Raw genomic sequence first — 17,259 nt, forward strand, 5'->3', positions numbered from 1 at the left:
TTAAGCACGTGAGGATAAATGAAAGGACAAATAATCAAATTCTGCGTAATGCTTCCTTTTCCAGTTCTACCAACCATTCAGCATGGACAACAGATACTCAGTACAATTGAAGGCATCCCAGTAACTTTACCATGCAAAGCAAGTGGAATTCCTAAACCTTCTATTGTCTGGTCCAAGGTAAATGACACATCTAATAATATCTGTTAATGTTATGTGTTGTGACAAAATATTTGAATGTATATATATATATATATACACACATATATATATATATATATATATATTTTTTTTTTTTGTCTTTTTGCCTTTTCTAGGGCCGCTCCAGTGGCATATGAAGGTTCCCAGGCTAGGGGTCTAATCAGAGCTGTAGCTGCAGGCCTATGCCAGAGCCACAGCAACTCGGGATCCAAGCCACATCTGCAACCTACACCACGGCTCACAGCAAGGCCAGGGATCGAACCCACAACCTCATGGTTCCTAGTTGGATTTGTTAACCATTGATGGGAACTCCAAAAATATTTGAATATTTTTATACATGTAACTTGTCACTGTGCCATAGCTCCTGATAGAATGGAAAACCCATTCAGTCATTATATTTAGAAAAGACCTTAAATTAACCTTAGTGCCTTCACCTACTTGAGGCTTGAATAGTATTAACACAACAGTGACCATTAATGTAGTGCATTCTGTGTGCCTGGAACTTTTCTAAGCATTTCACTTATAGCAGATTCTTTTTTACCCCTTACCGCATCTTTTCAACTCTTTTGATTTCAGCGCAGCTCTGATGGACAGTTCCGTGCTCTTTGCCAGGGTCATACTTCATGCATATGCTTCTCTGGTTTGGGGACTAGAATTTTTCTCCAAAACCACATAAGGCTAGAAAGCCTGCTGAATGGTCAGGAAGTGCTGGAACTTTAACTCCTCAGGGGCAGAGGGGAGGTACAAATGCCCCACTTCTCATCATCAGAGGAATCCTTCTGAAGTCTATTACATAGTTTCTCAGAAGGTCCCCAGCATATTGAACTCATAAGCTCAGCCACAGAGGAAACCAAGGCAGTGAAACCTTTTATTAGCTTTCCTTCTTTCTTGTCTCCCTCTCCCTCCCCCTTCTTTAAGCCTCTGGGAATCACTTTACAAGTAAACTTCCTGACTCCAAATCATTGTTTCGGACTGTACTCTTCTAGAAGCTAAAGTAAGATACATACACAAACTCATTTATCCCCCTCTGTAGCCCTGTCATGAAGTTGTGTGGCTTTTCCTTGTGTTCTTGCAGTGTGAAAAAACCCATTTGCTAAGAAAGTACTTTACATCTTTGAACAGCCATAAAAATGGCATATTTTCTATAGATTGATTTAAATCTGATAGAAAGTAGTATAAAATGATGCCATAATAATGAAATGCAGTATTTGTATAATTAGTGTCACAACCAGAATATTTTCCCATAACACCTAATCTTACATTTCTACAGGTCTCTGAAATATAGAGAAGTTGGTTTTGACATCTGTAAATTAAACAGAAAGATTAAGATTTTTAGTATTCTGGACACAAAAGTGTAGTGGTGAAGCTGATCTCCAAAATTGCACAGTGCTTGCTACTGAGTGGGAGTTGAATTCATTTTAGGGAAGTATAAAAATGGAATGCTCATACTGCAGAAACTATATGCCAAGAAATTTGACAACCTAGAAGAGAGGACACCTTTCTAGAGACATGCAACCCACCAAAACTGAATCAAGAAGAAATAGATCAATTGAGCAGTGATCACTAGAAATGAAATTGAATATGTAATAAAAACACTCCCTGCAAACAAAAGTCCAGGACTTCACAGGCAAAATCTACCAAACATGCAAAAAACATGTAGCCATCCTTCCTCAACTTTTCCAAAAGGTTGAAGAAGAAATCCTCCCAAAGATATTAAGAAGCCACCATTACCCTAATACCGAAACCAAAGATACTACCAAAAAAGAAAATTATAGGCTAATATCTTTGATGGATATAGATGCAAAAATTCTCAACAAAATTTTATCTAACTGAATCCAGCATCACATGAAAAAGATCATACACCATGACCAAGTTGGATTCGTCCCAAGTTCATAAGGATGGTTCAACATATGCAAATCAATCAATGTCATACATCACATTGACAAAAGAAAAGTCAAAAACCACATGATCATCTCAATAGATGCAGAAAAAGCATTTGACAAATTCCAACATCCATTCGTGGTAAAAACTCTCACCAAAGAGGGTAGAGAGGGCACATAACATAATAAAAGCCATTTATGACAAACCCACAGCCAAAGTAATACTTAATGGAGGAAAGCTAAAAGCCTTTCCACTAAAATCTGGAGCAAGACAAGAATGACCATTCTCACCACTTTTATTCAACATACTATTGCAAGTTCTAGCAATAGCAATCAGAGAAAGGAAATAAAAAGTATCCAGATCAGAAGAGAAGAGGTACAATTGACACTAAATGTTGATGACATGATACTACATATAGAAAACCTTAGGAACTTCCAAAAACTATTCCAACTGTTCAATGAATTCAGCAAAGTAGCAGAGTATAAGATGAACATCCAGAAATTGGTTACATTTCTGTATACTAACAATGAAATATAAGAAAGGAATATAAAAATACAATACCTTTTAAAATCACACCCACCAAAATTAAATACCTAGGAATAAACCTGAGCAACGAGATGAAAGACTTATGTGCTGAGAACTATTAATCAAGGAAATTAAAGAGGAGTATAAGAAATGGAAAGATAGTCCATGCTCCTGGATTGGAAGAATTAATACTGTTAAAATGGCCATCCTACCCAAAGCTATCTATAGATTTAATGCAAACCCTATCAAATTACCCATGACATTTTTCACAGAACTAGAACAAATAATCCAAAAATTTATATGAAACCACAAAAGAGCCAGAATTGCCAAAGCAATCCTAAGGGGGGAAAAACAGCAGGAAGTATAACTCTCCCAGACTTCAGACAATATTACAAAGCTACAGCAATTAAGACAGTATTGTACTAGTACAAAAACAGACATACAGACCAATGAAACAGAATAGAGAACCCAGAAATAAACCCAGACATCTATGGTTAATTAACCTTTGACAAAGGAGGCAAGAACATAAAATGGGAAAAAGACAGTTTCTTTACTAAGTGGTGCTGGAAAAACTGGACAGCTGCAATTAAATCAATGAAACTAGAACACACTTTTACACCACACACAAAAATAAACTCAAAATGGCTTAAAGACTTAAACATAAGACAATATACCATCAAACTCCTGGAAGAGAACATAGGCAAAACATTCTCTGATATCAACCATAAAAATGTTTTCTTAGATCAGTCTCCTAATGCAGTAGAAATAGAAATAAAAGATGCCATAAAAAACAAAAAGTTTCTCTTGGCTCAGTGGTTAATGAACGCAACTAGTATCCATGAGGATGCAGGTTCAATCCTTGGCCTTGCTCTGTTGGTTAAGGATCCGGTATTGTTGTGAGCTGTGGTGTTGGTCACAGGTGCAGCTTGGATCCCGTGTTGCTGTGGCTGTGGTGTAGGCTGGCAGCTACAGCTCTAATTCGACCCTTAGCCTGGTAACCTCTATATGCCATGGATGCAGCCCTAAAACACAGACAAACAAACAAACAAACAAACAAACAACAACCCTATGGAAAGGGAGAAAATAGTTTCAAATGATGCAACTGACAAGGGCTTAATCTCCAAAATATACAAATAACTTATACAACATAATACCAAAAAAAAAAAACAACCCAATTGAAAAATGGGCAGATCTAAATAGACATTTGTCCAAAGAAGATATACAGATGGCCAACAGGCACATGAAAAAATGCTCAACATCACTAATTACCAGAGAAATGTAAATCAAAACTACAATGAGATACCACCTCACACCAGTCCAAATGACTATCGTTACTAAGTCTACAAATAACAAATGCTGGAGAAGGTATGGAGAAAAGGTATCCCTCCAACACAGTTGGTGGGAATATAAGTTGTTACAACCACTATTGAAAACAGTATGAAGGTACATTGGCAAACTAAATGTAGAACTACCATATGATCCAGCAATCCCACTCTTGGGCATATATCTGGACAAAATTTTCTGTGCACCCCTATGATTATTGCAGCACTATTCACAGTAGCCAAGACATGGAAACAACCTAAATGTCCATGGACAGATAAATGGATAAGATGTGGTACATATACACAAGGGAATACTACTCAGCCATAAAAAATAACAAAATAATGCCATTTGCAGTAACATGGATGGACCTCTAGACTCTTCATACTAAGTAAAGTAAGTCATAAAGAGAAAAACAAATACCATATGATATCATTTATATCTGGAATCTAATGTGCGGCACAAATGAACCTATCAACTGAAAAGAAACAGACTTATGGATATGGAGAACAGATTTGTGGTTGCCAAGGAGGAGGGGCAGGGAGTGGGATGGACTGGGAGTTTGGGGTTAGTAGATATAAACTATTGAATTCAGAGTGGATAGGCAATGAGATCCTGCTGTTAGTAGCCCAGGGAGGTATATCCAGTCACTTGTGATGAAACATGATGGAAGATAATGAGAAGAAGAATGTATATATGTGTATGACTAGATTACTTTGCTATACCACAGAAATTGACAGAACATTGTAAATTAACTATAATAAGAATTAAGAAAAATAAATAAAAATAAAAATGGCATCCTCTATGATCACACACAGAGTTTAAGAGTTTGGGCTCCCTTGCCTGCTTGCCAGGGTTTGAGCCCCAGTTCTGCTGCTGACTAACTCTGTGACCTTGGTCAAGTTACCCCATCACACCCCCAGATTTAAGACTTTTATTTGTAAAATGAGGGTTATAGTAGTTCCTACTCATAAGCTTGTTGTCATCATTAAAATAGTTAAGTCACATAAAGTGCTCAAAACACAGAGTGGCTTAGCATGAGCACTCATTTCATCTGTAACTACCTCATCCTCACCAACTTTAAGGAGCTCTGGAATGAAGAGGGCCTGGTTTGGTATGAAGAAATGTCACCTTTGCATGATGTGTCTAATTTTGATTACAAATGACTTTCTTCAAATCAGCATTCTTTCAATCTAGTCTTTTCCCCATTGGAGATTTTTTGCTTCCCCCTCTTCTTCTTCCAGACATCAAGTCAGTCCCTTATTATCTTACAGAACACTTTACTCTGGGTTGTTTTGCAGAAAGGCGAGCTGATTTCCATGAGCAGTGCTAAGTTTTCTGCAGGAGCTGATGGAAGTTTGTATTTGGTGTCTCCCGGGGGTGAGGAGAGTGGGGAGTACACCTGCACCGCCACCAATGCCGCTGGCTCCGCCAAAAGGAAAGTGCAACTGACCGTCTATGGTGAGAGCCCCTGGGCAGGAATGTTTTTCTTGGATACTCTCTGGCTATGCCCAAACTCACATTTTCCTCCCAAATAATGTTCCCAGAAGGCTGTACCCCCAAAGTGCACTATTCCCCAAAGTTTATAGTTTTTATCAAAAATACTATAAACTTTTTATTTTTACTGACAACTAACAGTATTTGGATTCTATTTAGAATCTGATTTAAAGGGAGAGGAATTGTATAGCCTTTCGGAAAACTTTTATGGTGTTTTCCAAAGAGTGTACTTATAGCACCCAAACCTTTTCAGAAGCACCACTTTGTTAAAACTCCGAGCAGAGCCAAACCTCAGCTATATCGTGGTTAGCACTCTTGCCTTGAGGGGTCACTTTTATAGATGGCAGATTTTAAAAGGTAGTTACAGCTGAACTCTTCGCTGTGTTCTGAAAGGTAGAGCTATCAAGAAGAACTTTCTAGTCATTTTCCTTTAAACTCTCACAATAAATGTTGATGGAACATTTTAGATATGTCCCAAAACTTTGGTATAAACAGCATCTTGCAAATTATTTAAGAATATCAGTAGTCGACATTTTACTGTGAATTAAAGTATGCTTTGTTTTCAGTGTACCATTTTACGTCCAAAACTTGTGTTTATTTTAGTGAGGCCCAGAGTGATTGGAGATCAACGAGGACTGTCCCAGGATAAGCCTGTTGAGATCAGTGTCCTCGCAGGGGAAGAGGTGACACTTCCGTGTGAAGTGAAGAGTTTGCCTCCACCCATTATTACCTGGGCCAAAGAAACCCAGCTCATCTCACCATTCTCTCCAAGGTAGGAGACCTGGAATGGATCCAAACACGTGAAACACAATCTCTTGGGACAGATGGCTGTTCCTGTTCAGGTTTTCAACGGTTCATGTGAGCTTACAGAAAATATATATATACCTTCTAAATAATTCCTGAATAGCAGAAATGCTGACGTCCAGCTGTGACGTCTTTTCCCATCGGTGCTTTCAACAAGGGAGTTATGAAAATGGAGCAGATGTGTTTGTAAATTCTTGTTAGCACAAAGTGCATTTTACACATAAAATAGCATTAATCTCAGAGAAGCACTAAAATGCAATAGGTTCTCTACTGTCTAGGATTTAACTTTCATTAGATGGTTTTGTAAAAATCCTCTTGATTAAACTTAAGCTCATTGAAACCACATATCTGATAGGCTAAGTGACATGGAAAGCGGAATGCCAGAGCCTTTCAGAGGACAGCTTTTGTTGCCATGCAGGTGTGAGTTTAAATTTACCTCCATCACTTAAAACTTACCTGAAACTTTGGCGATGTGCACTGGGCCACTTTGAATCTCAGATTTCTTGTTTATAAAATGGGGGTAATACCTGAAAGGGTGATATAAGATAATATACAGTCCATATCCTATCCCTAGTTCTCAGGGAATGGTAGCAATTGCTGTTTTAACTCAACATCATGCCCACCGTTACTGGTGGAATAAGAGTTATTGTCTTTAGCTGCTGTCTGTTAGACTTGTTCATGTATGTAGTTATGAAGCTATAAATTCATACCACTGTAGTTTCCCTACCACGGGTGAGAAAAAAAAAAAAAAAGAACTACTTTTCTATTTCTTTGAAATAGTATTGACTGTTTGTGAATAAAAGAAATACCATATTTCAGATACAGCTGACGTTTCATTGTTTCGCTCCCCCCATCATAAGCCCCTTTCTCCCTTCCCAGGGGCAAGCGCTGCCGTGGACTTCATGAGCTTCCTTCACATACATCCTTAAATAGTACAGAATATTGTTTCCTCTATTTTAAATTTTGTTTTCTTGTTTTCAATGTACTATTGTAGCATAATCTCTTAATATTATTCTGCTGCTTGCTTTATTGTATTGAAGTCAGTATTTTTCCATTTTTATACTTAGAGCTTCAGTTTATTCACTTTAACTGCCATATACATAGTCTACATTTTGTTCGTACAGTTCCCTATGTATGGACATTCTTGTTCTTGTTGTTCATTTTTGTCTGTTTTTTCTTTTTTCTTGGCTTTAGAAATTAGGCTTTTTGGGGAATATCTTTCTGTTTTTCTTTGTGTGCATATGCATGAGTTTCTCTGAAACTTATACCTAGAACTACAATTTCTAGTTATAATGAATCCTGATTTTCAGCCTTGCAGACATTGCCTAACTGTTCTCAAAGAGGCATTCCTGCTTTGCCTTCCAGAATACAGGCCACGTTGTAATCAGTGCATGGTAATTACCTGCTGCCACATTGTAATCAATGCATGGTGTTGACTGACTTGCAATTTTTTACCAGTGGTATGGATGTGAAATGATATCTTGCAACTGTCTTTCTTTTCATGAGACCTACTTCCCTGGTGAGCCTGGAATGCTTTCCCCTGTTTGTTGGCCATTTGTGTTATCTGTGAATTGCCCCCTTTAAACCTGCTGCAGTATTCCAGTGATTTATTTCTCTTTTTCTTATGGAATGTGGAAATTTGGTTTTTGTTCTTAATAACAATCCTTTGTCTCTTGAGTATGTGCAAAATACCTTCTCTTTGGTCTGCTGCTAGCCTTTCAAGTCTATATATGGTGTCTGGCTGTACAGAATTTACAAATTTCTATGTAGCTTAAGGTGTTAAATCTATTTTTTTTTTTTTACTTTAGGAAAATCATAAACAGAGCACCAGTGTTTTATTGCAATATTTTAAATTTCTTTTCTCATCTTAGATTTTAATACATCTGAATTTTTATTCTCTGTATAGTATTAGGTAGTACTCTGATTTATTTATTTTTCCCATATGGAGAGTGAAAGCCTGTTGCCCAACACCATTTTTGAATAGTTAATCCTTTTCTGACTTTTTGTAATATCCCTTCTGATATTGCGTATTACATGTTGAATTCTCACTTATGCTTAAGTCTTTGGACGGGGTTTCCATTTTTATTCATCCATTTGTCTGTCTCTGGCCAATAGCACACTTATCTTAACTTTATAAGAATATCTTGATAGTAAGTAGGTCTGTTTGGCCTCTTCCCTCTTAAAGCTATTTTAATAAAATTAACATAGTAACATTTTTATATGTAAATCTGAATTACCTAACTACCTAAGAGGAACATATTCAATATCTATCTGAGAATTACATATTTACCTTCTTTTGCTTTTCTTTTAGCTTGATAAATTTTTAGATGAAGCATTGTTAAAAACAATAATGTATTCAAAATATATTCAGTGTTTATGAAACCATACATCTGCTTTGTAAAGCTGCAACTTAGTAAAGCAGAGTGATGTATAACTACTTAAAGATTTCAGAACATTAAATTTAAATGTAATAGAAAATTTATTTGGTTTGTGTAAGAACATCCTACGGAAAACACAAGATAACTTCGAAAATTCCTGACTTACAAAGTGTTTAGCAATGACATTATAGATGGGAGAATGGCTTCAGGTCCTGTTTGCAGAGTAGTGATTTCATAGTGAAGTGCAGCTGCTTTGGTGATATTTACGTTCTCATGCTTTATGGTCTTCTCTGTGGTTTATTTTAGACACATGTTTCTCCCTTCTGGTTCAATGAAGATCACTGAAACCCGAGTTTCAGATAGTGGGCTCTATCTTTGTGTCGCCACGAATATTGCTGGGAACGTGACTCAGTCTGTTAAATTAAATGTCCATGGTGAGTTTTGAAATGAAGGCATGTGCTATCTGTAGACTGGCCACAAGGAAACCTATTGTCCCAGTCTGGTTGACAGTTAACCTCAAAGTGCATAGAGAGTCATTATAGAAAAATTTTCTAAGATCTGTGACTTGTGATTTTCTTTCATTTACTCTGAAAAGTATCTGCCCTCTACAGTCAGCTTGCCCTCTTTTCCTCAGATGAATAGCATTAAAATTTTTTTATCTCACTTTTATGAGATAGCCACTCTCAGTTACAACTATTGTTGATACACTGTAAAAAAAAGAAAAGTGTGTTTAGGCTGGTGGCTTTCTGTAGAAGTGAATGTGAATTCTCAAGAAAGAATTTTAATATTGTTTACATGGTCATTTTCAATGTGTATGGAACTCAGCAACTGAAAATATGCTGCTCCTAGGATTCCTGAACTATTTTAAAACTCTCTAGGTAGTTGGCTTTCTTTCTTCAATTTGCTGTAATCTATCCAATTATTCATCCATTCAGCACATACTTACTGAGCCCACTCTAAGCCAGGCATTCAAATATCTGAATTCTTCTCAGATAATCTTGACCGGATTTCATCCTCAGATCAATCACTACAATAGTGTCCTGTTGACCATGGGATATGAAATCAGATGGGAATTCTGTCAGTTACTAGCTATAGGCCGTTAGGAGTATTACCTACCCTCTTTAGTTTTCTCTTTCATAAAGTGATGATAATACTACAGGTGTATCTTGGAGATACAGGTGTATCCAGACCACCTCAGTGGAGCAAATATGGCAATAAAGTGAGTCATATGAATTTTTGGTTTCCCAGTGCATATAAAAATTACATTTAGACTGTATCATAATGTGTTGAATGTAAAAAAATGTGTTATATTCTACCGTGGTCTATTAAGTGTTCAGTAGCATTATGTCTAAAAAATGTATATATCTTAATTTAAAAATACCTTTTTGCTAAAAAATGCTAACCATCATTTGACAATGCAGGGTTGCCATAAAATTGACTTGTAAAAATTGCAGTATCTAAAGTGCAATAAAGCAAAGCACAGTAAAATAAAGTATGCCTGTACTATCAAACTTAGAAGGTTGTTGTAAGTGAAAAACCTTTAGAATATAGTGGTTAAATATTAAGTTTTAACAAAAGGACAGAGGAGTGGACTTTCTTAGGAATGCAAAGTACATAAATTCTAATCATATCCTTGCAAGTCAACTTGATTCTATAGTTTGTGATGCATGTATGAATGCCCAATAATATTTGCCAGTATTTTGATTAATTATCTCATTTAAATTTCTAAATGAAGGTCAATAAAGGGAAATAATAGAGACTTTATCTTGATTTTATTCTCCGAAATTAGCCAGTGCTTTTATGAGGAATATTTCTTACTGTCTGGCTAAACCTTCCACAAAGTAAAATAAAAAAAAAAAAACTAAGAATACATGAAGAGAAATACTTTTTGTTTTATTCACTCATGTTACAGGATTAACTGGATTGTGTTTTAAGGGGGTTTTAACCTTTAACTGTAAATGATAAGAAACCTGATATCTCTAAATGCTCGCTTTTCCCCATGTTTGGAAAGAGAAGTCTGTAGTTATCATTTCTTATAATCTTTGTGATGTACTGATATTGAAGAGGTTATTTTGCCTGGCTTTTTAAGGAAACAGGTCTCAGGAAATTACTGAATTGTCCTAGATCACCCAGCTAGTAAGTGGCCTGTGCCTAGGTTTACATCCTGTGATTATTCCATTTTCTCATGCTGCTTCTTGGCAAGGAGTTCTCTTTTAAAGTGAGAAAAGGGGAGTTCCCTTTGTGGCTCAGTGGTTATTCCTTCTCAGTGGGTTAAGGATCCATTATTGCCATGAGCCATGGTGTAGGTCACAGACACAGCTCGGATCTGGTGTTGCTGTGGCCGGCAGCTGCAGCCCTGATTCGACCCCTAGCCTGGGAATTTCCCTATGCCACAGGTATGGCTCTAAAAAGACCAAAAAAAATAAATAAATAAAAAGTGAGAAAAGGAAGGAATTTTTTTATTATTTGAATTCTTAATACTCAGTTGTTGTTTCCAGTCTCTCCAAAGATACAGCGTGGTCCCAAGGTTATGAAAGTGCAAGTTGGTCAAAGAGTGGACCTTCCGTGCAGTGCTCAAGGGACGCCTCTTCCTGTGATCACCTGGTTTAAAGGTGGAAGCGCTGTGCTGACTGACGGACTGCAGCATATTAGTCATCCAGACGGAACATTAGGCATCAAGCAAGTCATGCTCTCAGATGCAGGCGTGTATACCTGTGTCGCTACTAACATCGCAGGCAGTGATGAGACGGAGATAACGCTACATGTCCAAGGTGATTGGGGGCCTAGGAATATATATGGATGGTGGAGGTGGGAGTAGGAGGAAAACCTTGGAGTCTGTCTGTACAAAATGTATAGTCTTGGATCCCCTTCAAAAGATTGCTGTATAACTTTTATGACTGTTTTAAACTTGGAAAGGAAACTATTCCAGAAAGAAGTGAAACCACACATTAAGAAACCCACTTAGTTTTGGAAACGGAGTTGCCGTGGATGATGTAGACAATGGAGGCAATCCCAGACAAGTGCCCCATCCACCATTTTTGGTTTGGGAGAAATTGTGGGCAGAGTGAGCTGGAGTAGGATTCACCTCATAGTGGTAGGTTGCAACCAACATTAATCCCTAGGAAGTTGAGGTGCATTGTTCCTTATAATGACACTGGCCTTATTTTGAGGGTTTAAAAATTAATCTTATTCCTTCAAGCAACAAGAACTTATCAGGTCCCTGCGCACTGTTCTGGGCATTGAGGAGAAAATAGTGACAAAGGCAAAACACCTGCTCTCTTGAACGATTCTGTAGGTAGGCAACAAGCAAGCACGCAAGTAAATAAGAAATACAGATCATGAGATGTGCAGTGGAGAAAATTAAAACAGTATGATGCCCTCAGCAGTTGTCTACTTTAGATTGAATTGTCAGGTAGGATGTCTCTGAGGTGATATTTAGAGTGAGATATTGTTGACTGGACGGATGTCCCATCAAGAGCAAGAGTGTGTCTGTCAGAAAGAAGACCAGCGCAAAGGTAAGAAAAGAGAAGCAAGTATCATACGTAGCCAAGTACTTAATACTTCATACCTAGTACGCTGCAGTTCTCTTTGCATGACTAGGACACTGTTGGAGAGCTTGTCCAGTTCATTCATTCACTCATCAAACTTTATCGACTGCTGATGTTTATGATTGAATGGAAAAGACAGACATTTATAAAATAATCTTGTAATCAGGAACTGGTTAGTGACCTCATGAAATGGTAGAAATCTGTCTGGTTTTTTGTTTGTTTGTTTGTTTGCTATTTTGGGCCACACCTGTGGCATATGGAAGTTCCCAGGCTAGGGGTCAAATCTGTAGCCACCGGCCTACACCACAGCCACAGCAATGCGGTTTCTAAGCTGCATCTGCGACCTGCACTACAGCTCCTGGCAACGCTGGATCCTTAACCCACTGAGCGAGGCCAGGGGTTGAACCCATGTCCTCCTGGATCCTAGTCAGATTCATTAACCAGTGAGCCATGAAGAGAACTCCCTATCTGGGTTTTTAACGGAAAGATTAATAAGGTTTCCTTGGGTTAGGGACACGCCAGTTGGGATTTGAAGAATGGGTAGAAGTGTATTAGGTGACAGTCAAAGGTGTGGTAGGTTGGGGAGAACCTTCCAGGTAAAGGATGAAGAATGTTAAGAGGAGGGAATGTGGTATTTTGCATACACTGGGCTAAAAAATACCAGTTAATAAAGGCCACTTGGCTGCATTCTAGAGTACATGATGAGTGAATGCGATAAAGTTGGACATATAATTGTGGGCCAGATTATCTACAATCTAGGAACCAGAAGAAGGAGTTTAGACTTTATTCTAAGTGTAGTGAAAAGATACAAGCTGGTTATTACTGAGGAAATGATATATCAAATTTGTATTTGAAAATCACTCTTTGGAGGGAGAACTGTTTGACTAGAGACAGAGCAGGAAAGCAGCTGAAGACTATAGAAGGAGCTCAAGCAAATGATGGTGGGAGCTGGACTGAAGGAAAGAAGGGAATGGACTGAAAAATAGAGGAAACTGGGAAAGGGTGATGGATTGGATGTGGGGTGTGAAGGAGATGGAGGTCTCAGGAATGGTTCCCAGATCTCTTCATGAAATGAGTGGATAGTGAGGCTCTTCCGACAGATGGCATGTGCTGAGGGCACACTGAGGAAAGAACAGGTGTGAAACTTTATCTCACGAAATGAGTGCAAGTAATGACTTCAGTTAGGGAAGCCACACATGAGTTTTATGGTTCAGAGAAGATATTCTGAGGGCTCTGTGGGATGTGAATCCAGGGTAAAAACATGTTTGAGAGAAGGACCCCAATAAGAAGCCAGCTGGGGCGTTCCCATCCAGGCTCAGCAGTAATGAACCCAACTAGCATCCATGAAGATGTGGGTTCGATCCCTGGACTTTCTCAGTGGGTTGAGAATCTGGTGTTGGCATGAGCTGTGGTGTAGGTTGCAGACACAGCTTGGATCTGCTGTGGCTGTGGCTGTGTGGCTGTGGCAGGACAGGCAGCCATAGCTCTGATTTGACCCCTAGCCTGGGAACATCTATATGCTATGGGTGGGCCCTAAAAAATTCAAAAAAGAAGAAGACGACAATTACAATAGTTCTGGCAAGAAAATTTAAGAGAAAGAAGCAGTGACCTTAAGAATAAAGGGAGTGATACAGACAAGTGAACATGTGTGGTACCGTAGGATTGATTAGATGCAAAGGCCCGAAGTAAACAAGAAAGAAATATGGACTTCCTGTCGTGGCTCAGTGGTTAACAAATCCAACTAGGAACCATGAGGTTGCGGGTTCCATCCCTGGCTTCGATCAGTGGGTTGAGGATCCTGTGTTGCCTTGAGCTGTGGTGTAGGTCGCAGACACGGCTCAGATCCTGCGTGGCTATGGCTCTGGTGTAGGCCAGTGGCTCCAGCTCCAATTAGACCCCTAGCCTGGGAACCTCCATATGCCATGGGTGGGGCCTTAGGAAAAACAAAAAGACAAAATAAATAAATAAATAAATAAAAGAAATAATGAATCTGGGGGGAGAATTTTGAGTTTTAGAGTCCTGGGTCACATCTTGGTAGAAATATCTGGCATCTAGAAATAGGAGTCGTATGTAAAAGAAATGTCGGGGAAGATAGCATCTTTGCCTCAGAATTGTTTGGTATTGCCTGAGATAATGCATTTATTTTGCTAATAGAACCACCGACCCTGGAAGCTCTAGACCCTCCTTATGACATTCCATTCCAAGAAAGAGTGGCCAACCAACGCATTGCCTTTCCATGTCCTGTAAAAGGTACGTAATACTTGGACTTAACGTGCATTGGCGCAATGTTATATGGTTCCAGAATTCTATATTGAATCCCCAATATCATCTTTACAAAATTCTATTTGTCATTCCTTGTTATAACACTTGCACGTGACAGAAACTAATCCCTCTTTCAAATAACATCTCTTTGAATAGATGTTTTCCCTCCCGGGTATTTTAATTTCCTTCAAGGAAAGGACTTTCCATCTTTCAGCCTTCTCATCTGGTATGTTTTCCAGGTTGTTCAAACTCCTTCCTGTTACTTCTTAGTTCATTCTATTTTGACAAGATTTCTCTTTAAAATATGACAGCTAGGGCTACTCAAAATCATGCATATTTATCTCTATCAGGGATATAAATTAGAGCAATCCCCTTATTTGTTCTAGACACTTCTTTTCTAAAAACCTCTTTCTAGACTTACCTTCTACTGGTAATTCTAGAGCCAGTTTGTAACTTGGCTCTCTTGACACTTATCCAAACCCCATTCTCTCCCTGAATGGCAGGGATTTCTACATCACCATGTTTTATAACAGGAGGTTGTTATTCCCTCTCCTTCAGAGGATATAAAAGAGGCACTGCCACTGTCACCTTATTCTTGATGCCCAATAGGTGGTTAAGAATGTCTTTTCTTTCACTTATCCATTCATCTGCAATAACTCAAAATGACTCTGTAGCAGTTCCGGCAAAGCCCAACCAGTATTTTCTCATAACCTCCCAGAGGGCACCATGGCAGGTACCATTAATATGCCCACATCTGCCTCTTAGCGGTTGTTCCCAGAGACTGTGCCATTTGATGGTCCTTATGGCTGCCTCTGTTTCTGTAGCAAGATTAGGTATCTCTTAACAGTCTGTCTCTCTCATCAATGATTATTTTCTACCAGCATTGAGAAGACAGTAAGTATAAGAAGCTTTTCAGATGTCTAAAGAGTTGTCAGTCACTCTTCCCACAGTCAGTGAGGGAGGGAGGCATGGGCTGGAGAAGAATCCTTTAGAAAGTCTTAGGTGCAGGTGAGTTCTGTGGTTGCTCATTACTCATGGACCCCTGCCAGGGTCCCTCTTGTACCCACTCTCCACTAAATCCCTGACTCCTACACTGGCCTGGACTTCCCTTTTGCATTTTGAAATACCACCCTTCCCAGTTCCCTGCTTTCACCTGGGATGTCATTCTTGATGTTCCTTTAGAGTATCTCGATGTCTTTTCATCACCTTTGCCATGAATTTCATCTTGACCAGGGTTATTCTACCATTTAAAAATTAAAGATAATGCAGTTTATTTCCTTTGCTCATTCACTTACTTTTTCATGTCTTAAATTAAGAAGTATTAATTGAGATGTTTGAGAAGCCCATAAAGGCATGAGTAGGATATAAGGAAATGGTTATAACCCCCTTTTTTTTCCTTGATGACATGAACAATTGAAGCCCCATCGCTTTTACCTTCTGTCTTCATCAGTCAACGTCTTACTATGAGAACAATGAAATAGGTCAATATTTTGTTTATTTTTTCCCATAAGTAAAACCTTCATAGTCATTTTTATAATTCCTTAACTTGATTTGAATTTAACCTTAATGACATATTCTGTATATACCTGCCATTCTTTTGTACTTGTCTTTGATATATGACCATTCTTTAGTATGTTTATGATCCTTTAATATAAGATTATTGACCATGTCAAAAATTATATTCTTTTTATTTATTGTGTTTCTTTTTATTTGTATAGGGATTAAGGAAAGTGTTAAAGTGCTTAGAATAGTGACTGGCACATTGTTTGCTAAATAAATAATGTTCTTAATATAGAATTAATGTCTATTTTCAGTACCTCCTTGTGGCTCCATTATGCATTTTAAGATGGTTTTATCACATTTATTCATGAGTATATAACTTCCATTCACCTTGTCAGTCATAAAGAAATCCAGAAAAGCAATTCTTCTCACTGCTTTTTCAAATCTCTTTACATTATAAAAAGAATTGTTCTATTGCCCTTTGCTTCACAGAGTGGGATTCCTGGAAGATGTGTGACTAGTAGAAGTTCTCCTCTCTGCTATGTCAGCCCTCTTTAAAGTGTGAATCGTGAAGCAGCCTTTTTTTACATCGTTTATGTACTGTGCTTGGTTGAGCAGTCTTCACGTTATATTCCTGGGATTGTATCTTATTTTTGCTCTTTATGTTCACCCCATAACTCTCCTGATTACCAGTCCATTTAATTAAGATTGCTCACCTCATCACCATGAACCCATACAAGAAAATGCTTTGCTTTGCCTGCTGTCTTCTGAATGTCTTGATAAAGACCAGAGATCTTTTAAGACTGATCAGGAGTTAGAAGCATTAAGTACTACAGTCTCTTTAGAATTCCATGCCAACAGCAGCATCTTGAAAGTAGTCTAGAACAAAAGGGTGCCTATTATAATCATGACAAATTTTATTTCTCCTCAAGATGGTCAATATCTTACAGTGGTTTTTAATTTTGCTGTAAAATACCACAAAGCTTTAATTTCTTATTTAGGTACCCCGAAACCAGCTATCAAATGGTTGCGGAATGGCAGAGAGCTGACAGGCGGAGAGCCTGGTATTTCTATATTAGAAAGTGGCACACTGTTGGTTATTGCTTCTGTGACACCGTATGACAATGGGGAGTACATTTGTGTGGCAGCCAATGAAGCTGGAACCACAGAAAGAAAGTACAACCTCAAAGTCCATGGTAAGCAAGTATAGGTAAAAATGTTAAAATCAGGAGTTCCCATCGTGGCTCAGTGGTTGACGAATCTGACTAGGAACCATGAGGTTGCGGGTTCGATCCCTGGCCTCGCTCAATGTGTTGGGGATCCGGCGTTGCCGTGTGCTGTGGTGT

The 17,259-nt window shown here is 38.4% G+C and overlaps 1 protein-coding gene across 6 annotated transcripts in view; it reads left to right on the forward strand.

Moving 5' to 3' along the window:
• HMCN1 (hemicentin 1) overlaps positions 1-17,259 on the forward strand; it is a 491,961-nt gene that overhangs the window by 258,380 nt on the left and 216,322 nt on the right. For all 6 annotated transcript variants that reach the window (XR_014816519.1, XR_014816520.1, XM_021102640.2 and 3 more), the window contains exons 20-26: positions 65-177; positions 5,226-5,385; positions 6,025-6,193; positions 8,910-9,037; positions 11,102-11,374; positions 14,306-14,401; positions 16,915-17,109. Coding sequence is in view for 4 of the 6 variants with exons in the window: in XM_021102640.2 (XP_020958299.2) it covers positions 65-177; positions 5,226-5,385; positions 6,025-6,193; positions 8,910-9,037; positions 11,102-11,374; positions 14,306-14,401; positions 16,915-17,109 (1,134 nt within the window). In the remaining 2 variants the exon portion in view is untranslated. The remainder of the gene's footprint in view (positions 1-64; positions 178-5,225; positions 5,386-6,024; positions 6,194-8,909; positions 9,038-11,101; positions 11,375-14,305; positions 14,402-16,914; positions 17,110-17,259) is intronic.

The sequence above is a fragment of the Sus scrofa genome, chromosome 9 (assembly GCF_054392235.1).
Source record: "Sus scrofa isolate SSC_HxYL_T2T_F1_AM1 chromosome 9, Sscrofa_HxYL_maternal_Yorkshire_Landrace_v2.0, whole genome shotgun sequence".
Taxonomy (NCBI): Eukaryota; Metazoa; Chordata; class Mammalia; order Artiodactyla; family Suidae; genus Sus; species Sus scrofa.